Source organism: Pelophylax lessonae, assembly GCF_965119305.1.
Source record: "Pelophylax lessonae genome assembly, chromosome: 4".
Classification (NCBI taxonomy): domain Eukaryota; kingdom Metazoa; phylum Chordata; class Amphibia; order Anura; family Ranidae; genus Pelophylax; species Pelophylax lessonae.
This window is the reverse complement of record NC_138771.1, coordinates 547,080,909-547,103,862: the sequence shown is the minus strand read 5'-3', so window position 1 is coordinate 547,103,862 and position 22,954 is coordinate 547,080,909. Positions and strand designations below refer to the sequence as shown.

The following is a 22,954-nucleotide window of genomic DNA, read 5'->3' as shown; positions in this document are numbered from 1 at the left end:
TGTAAATAAAAAAAATAAATAAATCTACTTACCTGCACTGTGTAATGATTTTACACAGAGCAGCTCCGTTTCTCTTTTTGGGTCCCCCCGCTGGCGGTCCTGGTTCCCCCCCGCCCTGCTGATTTTCTCCTGAGCCACGCTCCTGTGAATGGACGTTGTCCACTCACACAGAACTCGACTCATTCTCACCCCTGCCCGGCTCACTAGCTTTGATTGACAGGAGCAGGAGCCAATGACTCCCGACGGCGATGTGAGCCAGTGAGGAGAGAGAGATCCAGGAGATCTGCTGCTCTCATGCACATCACTGGATTGAGATGGGGCTCAGGTAAGTATAAGGGGAGGGGCACTGCACCCAGAAGGTTTTTTTTACCTTAGAATAGAATGCATTAAGGTAAAAAAACCTTCTGCCCTTAGAACCACTTTAAGTACTTTCTGAGTTTTGCTGGCCATACACTATGAAAAATCTCAGCAATGAGAGCAAACTATTTTGCCATCATATAATGACATTTTAATCGATTTAATCCTTCAAAGGGCATATAAATGAGCCAGTTTTTTTTTTTTTGTCAAATATGCCTAGTGCAAACAGTTTGGACGAGAAACACATTTACCTTTCAGTTTCTTGTTCGTTCAGCAGAAATTTTACAAACTTGTCCTTCGTTTTTCGGCTCACAAACGTCACAACCGATTACCAATTTGTGCCCATTACCTGGCCGAAAAACAAACCTGTGCAAATGAAAGATTTTGAAAAGATTTTTCATATAGTGTTTGACCAGCATTCGACTGTGTAGTTTTTTTTTTTTTTTTTTTTTTTTAAGAATGCTATGTTTTGTGTGTATAGGAAGATATGTTAAGTTTGAAACACATCCTATGCATAGTAAGTATATATAACATGACTGGTTTCTATTTTTTTCCTTTTCTGTTTTAGTCTTTAACACCATATATAACAGTGATGACAATGTGTTTGTGGGAGCCCCCACTGGCAGTGGGAAGACTATATGTGCTGAATTTGCCATCCTTCGAATGCTGCTACAGAACTCAGAGGGACGCTGTGTATATATCACTCCTATGGAGGCTCTGGCTGAGCAGGTATTTTCTGTTTCAAGATGACGTAACATTGTTCCAATGTTTGTCCGTTCCATTGTTTGTCCATTCCACCTACTGAAACATTTCACTAATTTTACAGCTGTCATCCCAGTTGTAATCCATGTTCAAGAGGAAACCAGAGGGTTAAAGCAACCCTGTTAGGCATAAAAAATTCTGAAGGAAGGTCTCTGCGATATAAAAGGGTATTCTACTCTCCTCTCCAGTAGACCTACCTCCAGTCTCCTACCTCCCCTATGCTCTAGACCTGTAGCTACTTTCAGTCTTGAGTGCTGAAAACTTCTGGAGGTGTCAGTTGCCTGTGTCTCCACAGTACACTGTGGTTCCTTTCTCCAACCTCTGTCATTGCTAACTCCTGCATTCTCATAAAGATGGAATCATGGTGGAGAACAGGCATGGAAATGTTGGATGATGACAAGACTGACAGATGATGCAGTCCCTAACCCTCCTGGGAGAAAGTACAAGGCACGAGTCCAGGTCACCACATGGATTTGTGTAATATCTTTCAGTGACCTGCAAATAAGATTTTTATTTTTTTTTGCCTAGGTCTCGTGGTTTTTTTTATAGCCTGATATACATGAACACCCTGCTGCATTTCCTAGCATTTTGCATTTATTTAGAATGAAAAACATGGCAGTGAAAGTTGCATGAAACTGGGAGATCTCTGAGCTAGTGAACGATTGTTTGCTAGCATGTCAGCAAAAATCTTCAATTCTTGGTGCAATCATCCTTTTTGCTTTAACCCTATGTTCTCACTGATGATGCTTAATTCTTACTATATATACCTGAAACCCTGATCATTCAATTATACAAATGTCATGCTGATTTTGTAATTGAGAGCTCAAGCTGTGCCCCATCAATATCTTGGTCATTGATAAGGCATTTGTGGGGTGACTGCTGAGCTATAAATCCCCTCCAGCAGTATGCCAACGAAATGTTCACATGTGAAGCTGAGCCTCTATGATTGAAAGAACTGAAATCCAATGAATGAAAGGGGCAGGACAAGTAAAGAAAAGAGCTAGGTGATGCTGGATGTTCTCTAGCCAGAAAATAAGGTGGGCTCTATCTGAATTACTGCATCTTCTAATGCACACTGTGAGAAATGAAGTGTGCAGTTAAATGTGTGTAAGCAATTTCAGTACAGGAAAGGAGCCGTACAATTGTGCAAAGCTGAAGGAAAGGCGGGAGTTCAGCTTTAAATTCTTATTACTTACCTTTTGTTTTCTCTTCTGTCCCCCACCACTCTTCCCCAAAACAGTGAGCTATTACTTGTCGTGCTGACCTTTTTGTTCTAACTCTTCATAAAATCCGCCTCCATATAACTGCACTTGAAACTTTTCTTCTCTTCTAAGTAATGAAAGCCGTTTTTGTTGTGCTCAGGTGTTAGGATTTTACAGTTGTCGTGCAGCTTTTCTGAGCACAGTTAGTAATTGTCAGCACATTTGAACATAAAGTTCTTTCTGCTCTCCCACTCCAATCCCAGCAAAGATTTATCTTCAAGATATCAGACATGTTAATCAGCCTAATCCTCTGCCTTCCTTTTCAGAAACTGTCTGATATTTTAAGGACACTGAAATTCTTACTTAGTTGCACACTGTAATTACACTATTTTTCCCTAGCTCTGATTTGTGTTTAAGTTGTTCTGGGGAGGCTGTACACACTTAATATGTCTTCCACCCACGCACACACTCAAACTGCTGCATTATCCCATTACTACTTTTGTGCATTCATTAGCTGTAAGTGTCAGCTGTTAGATGTGATTCATTTATGGAAATGTATGCAAATAACACATCTCTCTCATCTCTCAGCCCATTTTTCTATCTGTCTGTGACTGAGGCATATACAATCAGGAACGTCTTAAGGGGACCATACACATTGTGTTGGCAAATGAAGGTCATTTCCGGCATAGTTTTATGATCAGCATATTCATGGACTGCACCAATTTTCTGACTATATAGTTGATGCTTCTTTATAGTGGTTTGAAATGGCCAGTTGCTTGATAACCAATGTGGCGAATGCTTGCGATTGGTATTATATTTCCCTTTTTTTTGTCATTGGAACAATCCTACAACTTGTCCTGGTGCCATGAGACTGGATTGACAGATTAAGATTAAGTCATACGGATTTATTTGCAAATCTGATTGAGTTACCCAAATTTAAATTTGTCTATCTTTTTTTTTTTTTACTATAATTTAGTGTCTGACACTCCTATTCATGTGGAGAAGAAAATCATTGTCATGGGCTGATAAAATTGGAACAATAAAGTCAATAAAATATAAGGAGATCGCAAAATGTCCCCACCCCCAAATCTGTAAATAAACACAAACATCAATGAAATAAATTTAGTTAACATAAGCTTTTATTGTCACTTGCTAATGTGTTTTTTTTTTTTTTTTTGTTATGGTCATTGATGGACACCGCTCTTATTCTTGACTGTAGGGTTATATCACCACCTACAGGAGTTGGACACTAGGCTTAAAAAAACACAGGCCCCCCTATGGGCAGTCCTAGCTGGTAGTCAATCCCCTCTGTCATAGGCAGCTCAATTTTTTTCAGTCCATTAGCTCAGGAAGAGGTTAACCAGAAAGCCTAACACGGCAATGAAGGGGGATCACAACAGAACGGGCGGAAGTCAGCATGTACCCTAATATACTGTTACAAAGAAATTAAAGGCCTTGAGATCCAGTACCGGATGGACTTCATCCTTCATCAGAGCCATAAACCGGTTGACATAAAACCCTCAAAAGCCTCCATCCGGATCCAGAACGGGGACCGTCACGCCCTAGAAAAGCAGATCCAGCACCGCCCCTCAAAAAGCCTACAGACATGATGGGGGAAGTGAAGAAGAATGAAAGGAAAAAACTTAAACTTGTCTGGTTCATATTTCAGAAAATCAATTTTACAGCCTGACTAAATCAGCTTGCGGACCCAATGATCGAAGAGCAAATAAACGGATCCGTAAACCAATGAAGGTGACCTCCCACCCTGAACTAGTAGGTACAAGTCTATGTGCCAAGGAGGGCCTGTCCATGGAGTAAGTGGACATGAGAAGCCAAGGAATGCCTCATGCCACGTAAGAATCTTGATGATGTCAACATGTCGTGTGTCAAGGCTGATGGACTTGTCCTGTAAGTCTCCATATTGGGTTGACATAGGGATGAGGTGGTTCTTCATCTGCGTCCCTCCTTCCTCTGAAGGTAGTTGTCAGACTTTCACCTAAATGAGGACATTGTCCTCTCTTCCCTGTGCCTGTGTTTTTCCCATCCTAAGGGGGTTGCGTTGCACTCCTTATATGTGGTCCAAGCGGTTCATGTGTGCCTGCCTGCTACTGCTTCCTTTCATAGGACGTATTCTTTTTTGGGCTTGAGAATATCTCATGAAGAGGGCTGGTGGGCTCCTCTGCCACAATTTCTTGGTGGGTCAGACAGACCATTATCCAAGCTTATGATGTTATGGGTCAGGCTCCTCCCTTTCCCATTGAGCCATATTCTACCAGGAATATTTGTGCCTTCTGGGCATTCCTAAAACAAGAATCTGTCTCAAGTTTGCAAGGCAGCTACAGGGTTCGTAAGGTCCTTGAAAACCTGGAAAAGTTTTGAAATTTGGAGATGACACTTTCCAGGCCTGGAAAGGTCATGGAAAATTAGGATTCCACAAGGGTTTTGGAAAAGTCATGGAAATGTAACTGGGGAGGAGCGGGGAGCGGATGCTTAATTTAAGACTTTAGTGTAATTTTATTTTATTCTGTAATGTGTTTGTGCCACATACGATTTGTCTTCCGGGTCCGCGGTATGCCCGTGCGCACAGCAGCCGAGGAGATGAACGTGCACCAATCCCTGGCAGCGGGGAGGGCCGGCCGTGGTTTGCCTGGATGTGACTGGCCAGCAGCAGAAAACCAATCACAGGCAAGTGTCACTGGAGGGCGGGCCGGGCGTATGAACGTGAGGATGACGCGGAAGGGGGCGGTAACCGTTTCCGGGGGCGGAGTCTACGACGTCATTTCCGGCACCCGGAGCCAGAGCCGTGGAACGCGGAAGCTTCCCGGCAAACAACAACACTGATCGCGGACAGCCTACATCTCTACCTGTGAGTCACTACACGCATTTGTTTTACACACATGTAGGATATGATACCAGGGGGTTTCCTTCTCTGCATTTTTCTTTGAGGACTATACGATCTACCAAAGAATTGGAAGGAGCGGAGGAGCCCCTAAGCAGTATCCCCCAGCAAAAAAAGCCATAACAGGTTGTATATAGGGTGCGTCACCTAGTGGTCACGCAGGTGTCTGCAACCCGAAGCCTTTTCATTCATTTTAATCTTTTACAACTGAACGGCTTTTGGATTTAATTCCTCACCTTGCTCACGGCAGCACATATTATATATTTTTTCTGTATACTGTATAATCACTTCTAATCTGTTTTGAGATCGGATGTATATTTCACTTGGTATATTTAATTTTAAATAAAAGTCACTACCCCTTGCCATTTTTGTGACTTTTTTAGCACTTTGCACTGCATCTTTGCACTATTTAAAGGTACAGGATACTTTCACTACAACAGGTCTCTAAAAAATTGTGAATCACACGTGCACCTCATAATTTATATTTATTTCATTTTAAAAGGCCCATATAGCACTTTATTATCCATTTATTTTAATAATACTGTTCACGGTATTTATTTGTTCACTAAGTGCACCTAAACCTTTTAAACGATAGCGCCGTTCACAACCCCACTTGCACATATTCTACCTTATGACTGTGGCCTGGGCCTAAAAAGATTAAGTGCTGCATTTTGTGCTATCCATACCAGTCCGTTCACAGTGTTACAGCAATGCCAGGGAAATGCAGCTTTAAAAATGTATGGCTTCATGATGAAAAGTATGAGAGGTGGCTGGAGAAAGATCAGGACCCGGGACGTGCTAAATGTACAGTGTGTGTCGTAAAACGTTTGACATTTCGAACATGGGAGAGGCAGCGCTGTCTAGCCACGCTAAAGGTGCAAAGCACCAGTCTGCAGCTGCGTGCTCGACAGCTTCCAATCCGATCGCTGGCTTTTTCACCCGTGCGCCTGAAGTGACACCGGCTCCCAGCTGCAGCAGCAGTGCTTCCACCTCATCTACTGTAAAACAAGGGACCATTTTGAGTCACGCTGTATCCAGAAACGAAACTCTAACGGCAGAGGTACTGTGGGCTCTAAAGGTGGCTAATTCACATAGATTTTCTTCTTATTTAACACGTATACATAGACAGGTGAAGTCATGGAAAAGTCATGGAATTTCATTGGTGAAAATGTGTATGAACCCTGCCTACCTGGTTGTCTGTGCACTCCTTTGCTAAGTTTTGGGCCGTTGACATTTTGGCACCTTCGGATGCGGTTTTGCAGGCGTCCATTTGAGTTTTGCCTCTTCCTGGGGGGGGCTCTAAGCTGTTCTTTGATTGCCCATACCCCCAATGAGGCACTAATTTGAGACATCCCCACGGTCAAGAATAAAGAAGAGCTGTGTCCGTCGATGAACCTGAAAGAGAATGAGATTTTTTTTACTTACTGTAGAATCCTTCCAAATTCCATCACTCTTTCCACCCTATGTCGGAACGCCTACTCTGCCATTTTAGAAATTGATATAATCATTATACAACATCTCAAAATCTTGCAAGATCTTTGGAAATCGTACACTTTTTTTTTTTTTTTTTTTACTTCCAAAATCTTGAAGCTTAGCAATGAGTGATCCCTAGAAGGCTGCTTCCTGGAAAGGCTATTTCACCAGTGCCTTAGGAATGACAGTAATGTAGAAAATAGTATGTTTTTCTAAATTATAGTATTCTGCAATATGAAACTAATTTTTTTTAATGCTGAGAATGCAGATGTGCTTTAATGTTTTTGTTTTTTTTTTGGAGGGGGGCGGGGGGGGGTTGCTTTGCTTTAACTTTTTAGTTCTTTAGATTTGACAGTGGTAGATGTAAAACCGACAAATACACCATTCTAATAGACTGTTCTGCCTTTTGTGCTGATGTAGGTGTTCATGAACTGGTTTGAGAAGTTCCAGGACAGGCTGTATAAGAAGGTCGTCCTGCTGACTGGTGAGACCAGCACAGACTTGAAATTATTAGGAAAAGGGAACATCATTATCAGCACCCCAGAGAAGTGGGACATCCTTTCCCGAAGATGGAAACAACGAAAGAATGTGCAGAATGTTAGCTTGTTTATCGTGGACGAGACCCATCTGATTGGTGGATCCAATGGGGTGAGTTTTTTTGTTGTCCCAGCCCTTGCTTTGGCTTATATCTGACCATTTTTATTTTCTCCATTTTATTTGTTTCATTGTTTTCTATGATTTTATATGTATACAACATTTTCAGAGTATGTAAAACTTGTTTTTGTTATAGGCTATTATATTTACTAGTTGTGCTCTCTTATTCATAGCCTGTACTGGAGGTCATCTGTTCCCGTATGCGCTATATTTCTTCTCAAATTGAGAGGCCAATCCGCATTGTGGCTCTCAGCTCCTCTTTGTCTAATGCTAAAGATGTGGCCCACTGGCTGGGATGCAGCGCCACGGCAACATTCAACTTCCATCCCAACGTGAGACCTGTCCCACTAGAATTGCACATACAGGTAAGACGCGTTAATGCTTATCCTAATCAAATCACTTAAGCATAGGGCAGCTGTAGGTTTCTGTGTTAACTGCTTTTGTTCACTTGGAAAAATGCTTCATCATAAAAAGTTGTGAAAATCATATTTTCTGTGTGGGCATTGAAAAAGTTTATGTTGCAACACTTGATTTTTCATGGGATGTTTAGTTAAAAAGGTGACGTTTACAATCAAAATACAAATTTGGATCTGATGTATATGGAAGTCCTCAATCCTGTCTAACAGTTGAATAATTGAAGTTGGTCATTCAGAAGATCCTGACAGGATAGTAATAAGGGAGGCGATGTTGATGACAGGCTTATGTTCTAGGGCTGTCATCTCAAACTTACTTTCTTACCTAGTGAGCCTCTGACCTGAAACAAGCATGCAGCCAGCCAACTTTAGGGGCAGCTGTTATGATCATACTTTCTCCAGCCCAGTGGCTCACCAGGTAATGGAAGAGTCTGCGCCTTCAAAAACAAGACCACTTCCATAATTCTGTCCTGACAGCTTCTTTTTTGTAGCTCATGTGCTATTGATAAGGTGCTTACTGATGCTAATGGGAGGACATATGCCGACCTCAACTTTGTCTTTTTCTGATTGCTATTTGTTTAATTACATACATTTTATTTTAGGGATTTAACATCAGTCACACGCAGACAAGATTATTGTCCATGGCCAAGCCTGTGTACCATGCCATAGTGAAACATTCACCCAAGAAACCCATTATTGTTTTTGTTCCATCAAGAAAACAGACTCGGCTCACAGCGATTGACATAATAAATACATGTTCCTCTGATGTGCAGCGACAAAGGTAATGGGGGGGAGGGGCTAGGTAAAAATAAATAAATAGATCTATCTATATATGTAATAAAATGTGTATGTGTGGCTTTTAAAGCGTCACCTATGAACATTTTTAGGTACTGTAGTTTTTTTCCATTTCACAGGAGTGCGAAATTTCAAGTCTTAACCTGTTTAGTATCTGTTTACTTGGCGCAACATTATATTAATTTACCAAAAAGTGTGGTACTATATTGTGTTTGAAATTGGAATTGTTATTTCTTTTCATGAAATTTGTAGAAAAAATATGCTGAACCCCGTTCTGCTAAAGGGGGACTTTACTGGCATAAGCATGGGACCAACACACTTTTAGCTTAAAAGTATCAAAAAAAAATTTTTAAACATGTAATAAAAAAGGATGTTTAGCATAACATCCAAACACACAAAGACACAATAAAATCAACAGGGAAATATATAAATATAGGATGAGGCCCTAGTACAGCACCTCCCTAGCTCACACATCTAGGGTGTAGTTTCCAGAGGGGGTGTCCACCTCCACTGGTCGACGCGTTTTGCTATAAATTGTAGCTTCCTCAAAACCACTTTGGGAGGAAATCTATTCTGTTAAATATAATAAAAGCGTTCTACGTAGATATAATTGATTAGTGAAATTTGTGTTTGGTAAACTGGTGCGCAAATATTGTATCACATAAATTGCATCAGCCACCCTTTTATTATTCAGGACATCTTCTTTCAGAAAATCTATAATGTTTAGGGGTTATTAGTAATTGTCAGAAAAAAAAATTCAACTCTTTACCGTGTATGTGAAAAATGTCAAAATTTCTCTGGGTAGCAAGTGGTAAATTTTAGTATCTGCATTTCTTGTAAAAACCAGACTATAATTTAACTCCTCCATACAGGTTCCTGTATTGCACAGAGAAGGACCTGGCTCCATACCTTGACAAGCTAAGCGATAACACTTTGAAAGAGACCCTTTTGAATGGTGTGGGTTATCTGCACGAAGGCCTCTCATCTTTGGAGAGGCGAATTGTCGAGCAGCTCTTTAACTCGGGTAAGCACCAACTGACTTTTTCTTCTATCCAACATGCGTTGCCTATCTGTATTTCTGTTAAGAGATGTATGGGATTATTTTTTTCCCCCGTTCATACTTACCTGCTGCGTCTGTTCCCCAACACCTCTACACTGAGAACGGAGCGATCAAACACAGCCAATCGCTCGGTTCGGACAGCCCCCGATCAGAGAGCGGCTGACTGTCAGTCACAGCTCTTTGTTCTGCCCTCTCCTCACTCATTGGATCGCTGGGCTGCGGAGGGGCAGGGAGCGGCTGGCTCAGGCTCTCAGTGGCTTGCTGAGAGGCTGAGCTGGGTGTTGGTCCAGGCACCTGGTGGATCCTGACTCTGTGGTTGGTATGACATGGTGCCTGGACTGACTTCTGTGACGTCAGCAGAGAGCGAACTTAAGCCTGCTCTCTGCTGAAAAGGGGTCACAGGAGTGCAAAATGAACTGCATTCCTGTGATCCATAGGAGATGTACAGCCAAACGAGCTTTGGCTGTACATCTCCTTTTAATTTGAGGAGAGAGGTTCAAGAAAGTAACATTCATAAAGTGATACTAATAGAGAAGTGTTAATTGCCATGATTATTTCACATAAATTATATACAGTCAGTCCGAAAGTATTTACAGCGCTTCACTTTTTTTTCACATTTTAATGTTACAGCTGTATTCCAAAATGGAATAAATTCATTATTTTCCTCAAAATAACTACAAACAATACCACATAATGACATTGTGAAAGAAGTTTGTTTGAAATCTTTGCAAATTTATTAAAAATATAAGTGAAAAAAAATCACATGTACATAAGTGTTCACAGCTTTTGCCAAATACTTTGTTGAAGCACCTTTGGCACCAAATACAGCCTCAAGACTTTTTGAGTATGATGCTACAAGCTTGGCACACCCATTTTAGGGCAGTTTCTCCCTTTCTTTGCAGGATCTCTCAAACTCCATCAGTTTGGATGGGGAGCATCGGTGCACAGCCATTTTCAGATCTCTCCAGAGATGTTCAATCAGGTTCAAGTCTGGGCTCTGCCTGGGACACTCAAGGACATTCATAGAGTTGTCCTGTAGCTACTCCTTTGTTATCTTGGCTGTGTGCTTAGAGTCGTTGCCTGTTAGAAGATGAACGTTTGCCCCATTCTGAGGTCTAGAAGGCTCTGGAGCAGGTTTTCATCAAGGATGTCTCTGTATATTGCTGCATTCATCTTTCCCTCGATCCTGACTAGTCTCCCAGTTCCTGCCCCTGAAAAACATCCCCACAGCATGATGCTGCCACCGCCATGCTTCACTGTAGGGATGGTATTAGGTGATGAGCGGTGCCTGGTTTCCTCCAAACATGACGCTTGCTATTCAGTCGAAAAAGTTCAATCTTTGTTTCATCAGACCAGAGAATTTTGTTTCTCATGGTCAGAGTCCTTCAGGTGCCTTTTTGCAAACTCCAAACGGGCTGCCATGTGCCTTTTACTGAGGAGTGTCTTCCATCTGGCCACTCTACCATACAGGCCTGATTGGTGGAGTGCTGCAGAGATGGTTGTTCTTCTGGAAGTTTCTCCTCTCTCCACAGAGAAATGCTGGAGCTCTGTCAGAGTGACCATCCGGTTCTTGGTCACCTCCCTAACTAAGGCCCTTCAATCCCAAACACTAAGTTTGGCATGGCGGCCCACTCTAGCAAGATTCCGGGTGGTTCCAAACTTCTCCCATTTACGGGTGATGGAGGCCACTGTGCTCATTGGGACCTTGAAATGCTGCAGACATTTTTATGTACCCTTCCCCAGATCTGTGCCTTCATACAATCCTGTCTCGGAGGGCTACAGACAATTCCTTGGACTTCATGGCTTGGTTTGTGCTCTGAAAAGCCCTGTTAATTGTGAGACCTTATATAGACAGGTGTGTGCCTTTCCAAATCATGTCCAATCAACTGAGATTACCACAGGGGGACTCCAATCAAGTTGTAGAAATATCTCAAAGATCATCAGTGGAATCACGATGCCCCTGAGCTCAATTTTGAGTGTCATGGCAAATGCTGTGAATGCTTATGTACATGTGATTTTTATTTTTTTTTTATAAATTTGCAAAGATTTCAAATAAACTTCTTTCATGTTGTCATTACGGGGTATTGTTTGTAGAATGTTGATAAAAATAATGAATGTAATCCACTCAACTGCAGACCTATAGTAGAGAGGGGGAGTATACCACATGGGATTGCCCATAGGCGTAGCCAAGTTCTTTTTTTCTGCCTAGTGTTCTACTCCTGTAGGGGGCAATATAACTCAATTGTTCAGAATCTAGAGCTGTGTCTGTCAATGAACTCAGAGAAATGGATTTTTCGGTAAGTCAAAAATCCCATTTAGTGGTGCATTAATATGGTTTAGGCGGAGTCAAAGATGATTGACACTAGCTTTCATTTTGTTGAGACAACATATGCATCCAAGATCCCCCCCCCCCACACTTTTTTTTTCCTCTTTTTATACTTTATTTGGTAGTAGCAATTACATTTTCACATATTTAATAATCAATCAGCATACTATATCCAGCCCCCGCGTAGAGCTTACCAATAGGAGTACACAGAGGAGGGAGGGGAGTGTCATTTACCATTGTGTATACACCCACATGTGTGGCTCTATAGTCATGCGGGCTGCTTAAATAAGATAAAGCAGTAAATAAAGAGCTCTGAATGGAACTGAAATTGCAGAATGCTCAGTAGATGGCAACAGCTGATCAACACGATCTCAGACTGCAGTGGGGGACACAAAGAGGATTGGAGGGACAGCTGACAACGGGATCAATGAGATATATTTCACTCTACACAAAACAAATGTTTTATTGACTTTAGGAGTTTATGTTCTGTGTTTTATATAGCATGTAATGAGTTTTTTTTTAATTTATAGTCTGGGATTAATGACACTTTAATTTAATAATCCAATAGTAATGTACTGGATAGTGAGGAAATAAGTGGAGGAAAGCAAAAACAAATCCCAAAACATCAGGATTTGCAGAAGTCTTTCTTCAGAAATGTTCACAAATAAATTTTATAGTGGTACCTAGTATGAGCTGTGTACAGTGAGATAGCTACCCTTAATGATAAGATATTCTGCTGTTCTTTTCTTTCTGTGGCTTCTCTTGCTTTGATGAAGCGAAGTGCCTGTCTTGTTAGGTAGGGTATAACGCAGTGATCATCTCATTAGTTATTCTGGCAACAAGGAATACACCTTTAAGCTTTTATTTTACTTTAAATAGTTTGTTTCAGCCTAAGTGGCCCAAACAAATAATTTCCTTTAATAATTGCTGTAGCTGCTGTCTGCCCTGTATAAATTGAAGCACCGGTTACATACAGTATACAGCTTGTCTTTTTTTTCAGTGAGTACAAGGCTTTCTCTGTTTGGTGAGAGGTGGGCAGGTGATGTCATAATCTCCACCTCAGCAAATCAGAGGAAGCCTTGTATTCATTGATTCCTTTGAATCCTTCCTGTGAATGGCTGAGAAGCACTCAACCTGACTTAAATTTAGTCTGGCAGCAGACAGGAACTATTTAAAGTAAAAGTAAACCTGGGTTAGGGCTTTAATGTACTTTTATCGCCCAGCATTAATTGTAGAACTTTGATATTATGGAGTGTATGCATAGGCAAAACCTAGGAAAAGGTTAGAACTCCTGTCCAGTATTTATTGATGTCTGTGTCCCTGCTGGCTAGATTCACCCTCTCTATTTGTCTTAGCGATTGCTATCACTAGGACAGAAAGCCATGGCAAATCCACAATACTACAGTTGTCCCCAGAATGGTGGGTAAGGCCAAATCTTTTCAGTGGTGACACCTGTTTGGTGACAACTAAGAGATTTCCTTCCACTTCCATTTTTCCCTTTTCTCTGGATAGGAGGTGAAAGACAATCTCCCCAACGTGAAACACAGGAAAAATATACTAATGGTTTTTAAACTTTTTTTATTATGATATCCAAAAAAAGAATCTGGCCAAACAATATGCTTTATTTTTTTTTCTTGTCATCAGCTATCATTTTTTTAATGGAACCCTAATGTGTATTATTCTCTGATTTATCAGGCGCAGTACAGGTAGTTGTAGCTTCTCGCAGTCTTTGCTGGGGTCTCAACATTGCCGCTCACCTGGTCATCATCATGGACACTCAGTACTATAACGGGAAGATTCATGCGTATGTATCTAATAATTTATTAGTTAGGAAAGTTTCTTCTATTATCTGCTCATCTCATTGCCGTATTTTCCTTCTGCAGTTATGTAGACTACCCCATCTATGATGTTCTTCAGATGGTAGGGTACGCTAACAGGCCCTTGCAGGATGATGAGGGGCGATGTGTCATCATGTGTCAAGGGTCAAAGAAGGTGAGGTTTTATTCACCTATTCCTAAACTTTTTCTAATGTAGTGTTAGATTAAGGTGCTAATAGCAATGTCATAAAGAATCGGTGCTAAGCAACTCATCGGCATTAATCTTTCACTGATTTTCTTGGAATGAATTGATGTGTCTGCTGTCAATGTTCTGCATTGCTATTCATGTTTATGAAGCAGTGTAAAATAGTAATGATGATATGCAAGGTTTTAAAAGTCAGCCATAGCAGCCATTTAGAACGCCTATTTCTCTGTTCTTTTTGCACTTCATGTTTTCGAAGCATGTATGTCTGTAACTTAGTTTTTTTTTTTAATAAATACACTTTATTGAGCATTTTGAACTTCGGGTACAAAACAAAGCTTATTAGGCATACCCAGGCTTAAGATAAACGGACAAAAAAAAAAAAACACACGAATGAAAACAAAATAGTAAAAATACAATGACCAAACTATCCACTTGGCAACCAAGATGGCGGATTTGGTTAATGCTCAATGGCCATAGGCATAACCAAAAATGATACCTCCAAATCAGCCTTCACCCTGCAGATGCTCTAATTGGGTCAGTAGAATGAATTGAGAGAGGAGCACATTCCATAGAGGTATCTCCAGGAGGATTTGTTTCAACGGAGGTAACCCAGATATCCCATGTTTGGTAAATTTCCCTGGAAAACCCCTAGACTCATAAGTGAACTTGTACAGTGGTATTGCTGAGTTGACCAATATTTTCCAAAATGTAGCTTCGTTTTTCCCTTCTTTTCAGCCAGTATTTTATACATGTCTTGGTGTCTTATGCATGTCCTTACTGTTGCTTATAAACTGTTTTCCAGGATTTCTTTAAGAAGTTTCTGTATGAGCCTCTGCCTGTGGAATCTCACTTGGATCACTGCTTACATGACCACTTCAATGCAGAAATTGTCACCAAGACCATAGAAAACAAACAGGACGCTGTGGATTATCTGACCTGGACATTCTTGTACAGAAGAATGACACAAAACCCAAACTACTACAATTTACAGGGTGAGAACAGAGATTGGATTTAGTGATTTCACTCTTATAATCCTCCTTTATGCCTCATTATTCTTAACTTTTGCTGGCTTACATTTATAAATCTATTTACACTGATCAGCCATGATATTATGACTGCCCACCATAACCTGTTGTAACGTTGACTCCGCTAGACCTCTGAAGGTATGCTGCCACCAAGTCATCAGTAGACGATACGAAGTACCTGAAATAAATAAATAAATAAAATACGAAGTCCTGTAAATTGCGAGGTGTGACCTCCAGGATCGGACTTGTTTAAGTTATATCAACACCTGGACCTCATATTCCTCAAACTATTCTTGAATCCATTAAAGCAGGCCACCTCCTTCCATTGCTACATGGTCCTGTTCTGATTCTCACGTGCCCAATGTAGGCACTTTTGGCTGTGGACATGGGTCAGCGTGGGCACTCTGACCAGCTTGCTGCTACGTAGCCTCATACGCAACAAACTGCAAATCTCTGTGTTTTCTGCCACCTTTCAGTCTGAACTAGCATTACATTTTTCAGCAGTTTGAGCTACAGTACTCTTCTAAAAGATTACACAGGCCAGCTTTTGCTCCCCACGTGCTGTGCATCTGTGAGCCTCAGCTACCCATGACTTGTTGCTTGTTTGCTGGTTCTCCTTCTGTAGACCACTTTTAGTAGGTCTTGACCACTGCAGACTGGGAATAATTCCACAAGCGCTCTGACCCAGTCGTATAGCCATTACAATTTGGACCTTTGTTAAATCCTTACACTTGCCCATTTTTCTGCTTTCAACACATCAACTTCAGCGACAACATGTTCACTTGTTGCCTAATTTATCCCACCCAATTTCAAAAACCGTTGCCATAAGATAATCAATGTTATTAACTTTGTCAGTGATCATAATGTTATGGCTAAACTGTGTATATCTATCTTTTTTTACTCATATTTGTTAAATCTGTCATGAAATGATTCTTGTAAAGTCAGCAATATAGCATTAGTTAAAAAGCAGTTTGCAGGAGAACCTGTATGTAGGTATGTTTCTTTATTTTTTTTTTTTTACATATATATTTGTGACCTTGAGTACCCAAAAGCCTCTGACTCTGAAATGTACATATACAACCTATGGATCAAGAGCTAAAGCTTTGGGGCTACTAGAGCACCCAGGAGGACACCGAAAAAAGGGTATATAGTCTCACTGGGGTTCATTTACTAAAACTGGAGAGTGCAAAAATCTGGCAGCTGTGAATGATAGCCAATCAGCTTCTACTTCGGCTTGTTCAATTAAAGGATAAGTTCACCCTTCATAACATGTTACACCCATATTCAGGGTGTAATATGTTATGAAGGGACCACCCCCAATCCCCCGCTCTGATGACTAGCTGTAAAAATTCAATGGAAAACTACAAGTCCCGGCAGGCTTAGAGTGCTGTTGTTCATTGATTCTTCCTGTCAGAGTGTATCGGCTTGCCAAGCACTCTCCAGTCTTAGTAAATAAACCCCATGGTGCCTTTTAACAATAAAAGTTTAACACTGGCACTTTACAACACATTACACATCCACATAAATTACTCCTCTCTCCATCGAATATTGTTACCTATGCTTTGTTCCAGCAATATTATAAATGTCTTAGAAATATCTAACGTTCTATATAGCAGCATATGTCCTCTGTGATGCCACTGTCATACTGGGTCAAAGATTAAATGCTCCAGAATAGTAAACAGCCAGCGACTTGCACTAAAAATGGTGTATGCTGATAGTGTATGGGCACAATCTGTTTTTCGTACCTTTTTGTTTTCCAACCTCATACCCCACATATACAGGTACCAGAATCTAAAACAAAGCAGTGAGTTGAAAGGGATCTAGTCCTTTGTATACATCTTCTATGCCCATTATATGCTGACAAAGGGTTAGCTCGACACATTTCTTTGCAATGGCCATTGCCACAATATGATCTTTGTTTTTTAAATCCATATTGCATTGAAGTATCTGATTAGAACATAATAAATTATTTATAGTGCTCAGTAAAAAGTGTACTTCTATTATGTTCAAAATAAGTACGTTTAAACTTGAATCCTCTGTGGAAGGCTTAAAAACTTTCAGGTGTCAGCAATAGTCTTTTGGGCTATTACAGGAGCTTGTGAAAGGACTCCAAGATGAGACTAAGCAATCTTTCACCTTTATCACTGCACGGCTAGTCAGGGTCTCCCCAGTCCCAACCGGAAAGGTAGAAATTCAGCCACACACCAGGAAGGGAAGTTTTGGCTCATGGAATTTCATTTCAACAAGTGCTCAGTGTCCAAACTAGCTAATTTAAGTAATTTGGTTCACTCCATAACTATGGCTAAGGCCATTATGGGGATAGAGCTTGTCAGAGGAAGGCGCTAGATTTGGGCTAGCTTTACTGTCATAGTAAACTGCCATGAGCAAGTATTTACATGTGTATGACTGTATTTCCTCCTCCTAAACTTGTATTGAGAATACTGATATTATTTAACAACTTGTTTCTTTTGGTAAGTCCCAAATAATTTACCTCATTTTATATTGGATTCTAAAATCTTTTTTTAAGTTTTAATGTTGGAGTTATGTCAGTCTATAACCTGATCTATGAACATGCCGTTTTCAGGTGTTTCCCATAGACATCTGTCAGATCACTTGTCAGAACTGGTGGAACAAACACTCAGTGACCTAGAACAATCCAAGTGCATCAGCATTGAAGATGAAATGGATGTGGCTCCGCTTAATCTGGGCATGATTGCAGCCTATTATTATATTAACTACACCACAATTGGTAAGCAACTGTCCTTTTCTCTTTCCACCTCATATTTAGCATAATTGACCAACAAGAGCAAAGTAAATTTGCCAATAGTTGACTGCTCCAGTCTGGTGAAAGGTGAAATTTGATTGCTTCAGCTAACCTGATCAGGTTGCTGACACCTCTGTGTTAGTCAATCCTTTTTGTGTTCTCTCCCCTCATTCTTTATTTTTATTTATTACTCAGAGCTCTTCAGCATGTCTTTGAATGCCAAGACGAAGGTACGAGGATTGATCGAGATCATTTCAAATGCTGCAGAGTACGAAAGTATACCCATCCGTCACCGGGAGGACAACCTGCTGCGCCAGGTAGGAAGTCGCGTGTAATAATTATGTGGGATTGACATTTGTTGCCTCATATGTAGTGACCTTGTGGCCTTAGCTTTAGGTATTTCAAACACAAATTATCTGTCTTGGCCTACAGCAGGCAGTCAGATTCTTCCTTTCACTATCTGATAACCCCAAAGCAGAAGAAAAGGGAGAATTCGGTTTGTTATGGACAAATCTAATGCCTGACCAATCCTGTTCAACCAAGTTTTCAGGTTAAAGACATCCAAACTTTACAAAAAGGGGGTGCAAGTTGATCAAAAATGTCCTTTAGAAAGACTTTTAAAAAAAGGTTGTAAAAAATTTAAAAGAAAAACCTGAAAGACAAAGGCATGAGCTAGTATGCATCGCATACTAGCTCATTATGAAATATTTACCTTAGACCGAAGCCCCCGCAGTGCTGCCTGCTCACCTGTAACACCGCAGAAATTTTCGGCCGTCCTACTTCCTGGTTTGCATTCTCTGGCCATCTGATTGACCGGAGACGCAATTACATCACTCCCGCACATGCGCACGGGAGCTGCCGTTCATGGCACAGGGCTCTGAAGGAATGGCACGGGTGGCTGTTTCTTCAGAGCGCATGCGCCAATGACATCATTGTCTGCATGCAATGTAAATATCTCCTAAACGGTGCAAGTTTAGGAGATATTTACAGTACCTATAGGTAAGTCTTATCATAGGATTTCCTGTAGGCACAAGTCATTAAGGGGGGTTTACAACCTCTTTAAGATGATGGTTTCAAATTGTATTTATCACCCCTTTTGATTAATTTGGTTGCTGAATCTAGGAAACATTTGTACTTGAAAGCTGATTGAAAAGCGCCAAACTGCCTAGTGTACAGAAACCATTCTATGTAGGGAGCCCCTGACTCAGTGACCATAAAGCCAAACTAAATTCCTCAATATGCTCACCCCCCCCATTTCAGTGATGCTGCAATTACTTCCCTTGCTGGCTGTTGTCATCTTCTCCTGTGTGCTAGGTTCTTGGCCTCTTGATTAGCTGGTGGGGGTGGGGTGGGGGGAACGTCATTGTGTACATTCAATAGAAAACTGCGAGCAGGCAAATGATTATTATTGCATACATAGCATGCCTCTTCTAAAGAGCTGCCTGCTCACAGCTCACAGGTTTTTTACAAGTTAGGTTTCGCTATGTTTTAAGTATGACAAAGTAAGCTTGTAGGGAAGTGTGTGGAGTCATCATTAGATTTAAATACTGATAAAACAGCTGTCATTGTCTGGTGAATCTTTGTTTTGATATACATTGTGTCATTCTTCAGCTGTCACAGAAAGTCCCCCACAAACTGACAAATCCCAAATTCAACGACCCCCATGTAAAGACCAACCTGCTGCTCCAGGCTCACCTCTCCCGCATGCAACTGAGTGCAGAACTCCAGTCAGACACAGAAGAGATCCTTAGTAAGGTGAGTGAGCGCTGCCAGATATTTAACTGATCATTTGCTCTTTTTAGGGATGAGTACTCATTCTTCTGTCTACTGTTCCAGGCAATCCGACTTATCCAGGCATGTGTGGATGTGCTTTCCAGTAATGGCTGGCTCAGTCCAGCCCTCGCTGCTATGGAACTGGCACAAATGGTCACACAAGCTATGTGGTCTAAGGACTCTTACTTGAAACAGTTGCCACACTTCACTTCTGATAACATCAAGAGGTGCACAGATAAGGTAAGAGCTATACTTGCAGAACTGGCTGTAGTATGCAAAGAGCACAACTTGGGTACAAAAGTAGGTTATATTTTGGTGTCTTTCAGGGAGTGGAAAGTGTGTTTGATATCATGGAGATGGAAGATGAAGATCGCACAGAACTTCTGCAGCTCACTGATTCTCAGATGGCCGATGTGGCCAGGTTCTGTAACCGCTATCCTAATATTGAGCTGTCTTATGAGGTAGCAGAGAAAGACATTATTAGAAGGTGAGCGATTTACTGGGAAGGGTCTTATCTGTGCAAACTGGAACAGCCACTTATAGAAGCCACACAGATTCCAGATGAACCAAGATATTTGGTTCCTATGGGCAACCATAGAAAATGTACATAGCATGATAAAGCTGGCCATACAGGTATAGATTTTTTTTTTTCTAGGTAGCCTGCCCGCTGTCAAAATACTAGAAAAGTGCCTGCATCTAATTGGATGCAGTCACTATTCAGCCAACAATCTTACGCTCAGATGTTGGGCAGGTGGTGACCGACAAGGCCACAGACTAAATTAATTTTGGCCAGGTCATCAGTGGTTATCTACATATAGCTATAAAGTAATGTTATTTAGCTGATGAATGCACTTATATTAAAAATTTCATGTTTGTTTTATCCTAATATAGTGGTGGTGCCGTTGTTGTTCTTGTGCAACTGGAACGAGAGGAAGAAGTTACAGGTCCTGTAATTGCTCCCTTATTCCCCCAGGTATGTTTTATTTCTTAAGGTCTATGTGTCATTTATACCATGGGGTAGCTGGAAAACTGAAGTACAAGCAGTTTATAATCTAAATAAAATTGGTTTTGAAATGGGAGTATTTCCATGATATCTACTGCCAGTAACCAAGCCATGTAGTTCAGACTTATACTATTCATTCTAGTAGGCTTTCTTCCTCTTATAACTACTTTTTATAAAATGGAAGTGTGCATAGAATTGGGAGATAAATGGTTGTGGTCATGCTCTAAAGTGTTTTTATCTTGATTGAAACCATTTCCCTACATATCATAAGAATGTTATGTTGTAGTAAATTGACGTCAGAAAAAAAAAGCTATGCGCTCTGCATCAAACTATATATTTGCTACCAAATAGGAATATATGAAATTGCTGCAGCTACAAATTAAGGCAAATCTATAACCGGTTCATTTGATAGCCCACTTCTTCTTTCTGCTGTTTACCTTCCCAGTGCTCTACCCTGCTGGAGCCCCCCATGTAAAATGCTGTACATCCAGGTATGGTGGTCACTCTCCTCTTCCTACCACAATAAAGCTGCTTCAGGCATCTGCGCAGCCAATTGTCAGGCCTGAGTTGTGTGGGGGCTGGGTAGAGCCATTAATTTTGTGTAAGTTCCAATTTGAGGTTGAGGCTGGAAATTACACAGGATCTTTGGGGCTGTGAGGAAAGCTATTAAAAGTATCAGTGGCAGAGGATATCAGCAAACTGTTATCTTAAATGGTACAGGTTCATTTTAAACCAATAATTCCATATATCAAGTTTACACAATAACCTGTGTATTAGTCCTGTATACACTACAGCTGTAAAATTTGTCTACTGCAATCTTTTCAGAAACGTGAAGAAGGCTGGTGGGTTGTGATAGGTGATGCCAAATCCAACAGTCTAATCTCTATCAAGAGGCTGACATTACAGCAGAAAGCAAAGGTTAGTTGTGTTTGTGTTCATCCTAAGTAGGTATGTTTATAAAGTGGAGAGTGATGCTGCTTCTCCTTTATCATTTGCTGTAGCTCTAAAAAGGCCATCTTCTACTTTGTTTCACATCTGCATGTCACTTTCCCGATTGGGAAATCAAAGTCTCAGTCATTTTCATCATATTTGTACTCTAGTAAATGTCAGTTTTGAGACTAAATTTGGTTTTGGATATTTGCATTTGGAAGTGATTAAGTATGAATTTCTCTGTCGCTCATTGACGGACGTAGTCCTCTTTGATTCAACACACTCGGGTTATGCTGCCCTCTACAGGAGTAGGACTAGACAGGAAAGAAAACGTTCTGGCCACACCCTAGGGGCAGTCCCAGAGGGTATATCCTCTCACTTCCTGCTCTAGCAAATCAGTTTTTTCTGTCTAGTTAGGAGTAAGGACCTAGATACCTTGCTGGGATCTTCGGTCCTGGCAGGATTTTTTTCTTAGAAAAGATTTTTTAGACAGCTTTTTTTCTCCAGTGTTCCTGTGAGATCTTCAAGCAAGAAAGCTGAACTGGGCGACGGGCTGGATGTTGAGATCCAGTGGTCACCCCAGTTCAGCCTACGAGCGCGTGCAGGCCATAGCTCCGCGCTGGGTCGGCCGCCACATAGTCCCGCTGGACGGGGACTGACCCTGCGAGTTAAACGTCTCGCCGAAACGCCTAAGACCATGAGTCACGGCGTCCGTACTGGTCTACAGCCCTCCCACCTCGGTGGAGAGGGGTACTGTCAGGAGTTGGCGCCCGCCTGGTTCCGGTATGGTGAGTAGTATGTTCCCCCTTTCCCCCTGACGGATCTTGTGGTGAACGCGGGCCCCTCGCTGTAATGGTAAGGATGGGTCTCCCCTCTATCCTATAACATGTCACAGATCCCCCTATCTGAGTGTGATTTTTGTGAACAAGTAACCAGGAGGCTTGGTTTGGGAGCTGACAATCTAATTGCAAAAATGTTTAAATGATTGTAGGCAGTGGCAGTACTAGAACATTACTGTGATAGTATAAGGTATCCTACCTGTCAGAAGCCACAGGGCGATGTCTATACATGTATACTGCATTCCAGATCATATTCCTCCAGCTAAAGCAGATGCCTCCCGACGGCCACGGACCGCATACGGCCCGCCAGGGTCCGGTACCGCTGACCACCATGAGGGTGAAGGGCTGTGAGGCCGAGAACCTTCTGCAGACATGCCGCTGTTCTGTGCAGGCCGCCGCCATTGTCTGGTAGTTCGCACGAGGCCGCCATTTTGGCGTAGCCTCGTGTCTCCAGCATGGGGGCGGCCATGTTTGAGGTGACTCAAACACCTCGTGGAGCTAGGGGAGGCGCCGGAAGGCGTGCAGAGGGGCGGAGCCGCCTCCTTTCTTCCCGGGAAGCCAGCCAAAAGACTTCCTGTCTGTTCTAGACAATGCTGAAACTCTGAGCAGTAAGTGGTGAGCTTTGGGGTCTATCTCTCTCTCTCACTCTATAGGGGT

At 41.5% G+C, this 22,954-nt stretch overlaps 1 protein-coding gene across 1 annotated transcript in view; it reads left to right on the top strand.

Annotated features, from left to right (window-relative positions):
• The window catches only part of SNRNP200 (small nuclear ribonucleoprotein U5 subunit 200), an 84,583-nt gene that overhangs the window by 55,945 nt on the left and 5,684 nt on the right, over positions 1-22,954 (top strand). The window contains exons 30-44 of the mRNA XM_082253285.1: positions 926-1,086; positions 7,114-7,341; positions 7,521-7,712; positions 8,363-8,541; positions 9,428-9,579; positions 13,637-13,745; positions 13,825-13,933; positions 14,766-14,955; positions 17,573-17,737; positions 17,948-18,069; positions 19,364-19,507; positions 19,589-19,765; positions 19,852-20,012; positions 20,417-20,498; positions 21,354-21,446. Coding sequence (XP_082109411.1) covers positions 926-1,086; positions 7,114-7,341; positions 7,521-7,712; positions 8,363-8,541; positions 9,428-9,579; positions 13,637-13,745; positions 13,825-13,933; positions 14,766-14,955; positions 17,573-17,737; positions 17,948-18,069; positions 19,364-19,507; positions 19,589-19,765; positions 19,852-20,012; positions 20,417-20,498; positions 21,354-21,446 — 2,264 coding nt within the window. The remainder of the gene's footprint in view (positions 1-925; positions 1,087-7,113; positions 7,342-7,520; positions 7,713-8,362; positions 8,542-9,427; positions 9,580-13,636; positions 13,746-13,824; positions 13,934-14,765; positions 14,956-17,572; positions 17,738-17,947; positions 18,070-19,363; positions 19,508-19,588; positions 19,766-19,851; positions 20,013-20,416; positions 20,499-21,353; positions 21,447-22,954) is intronic.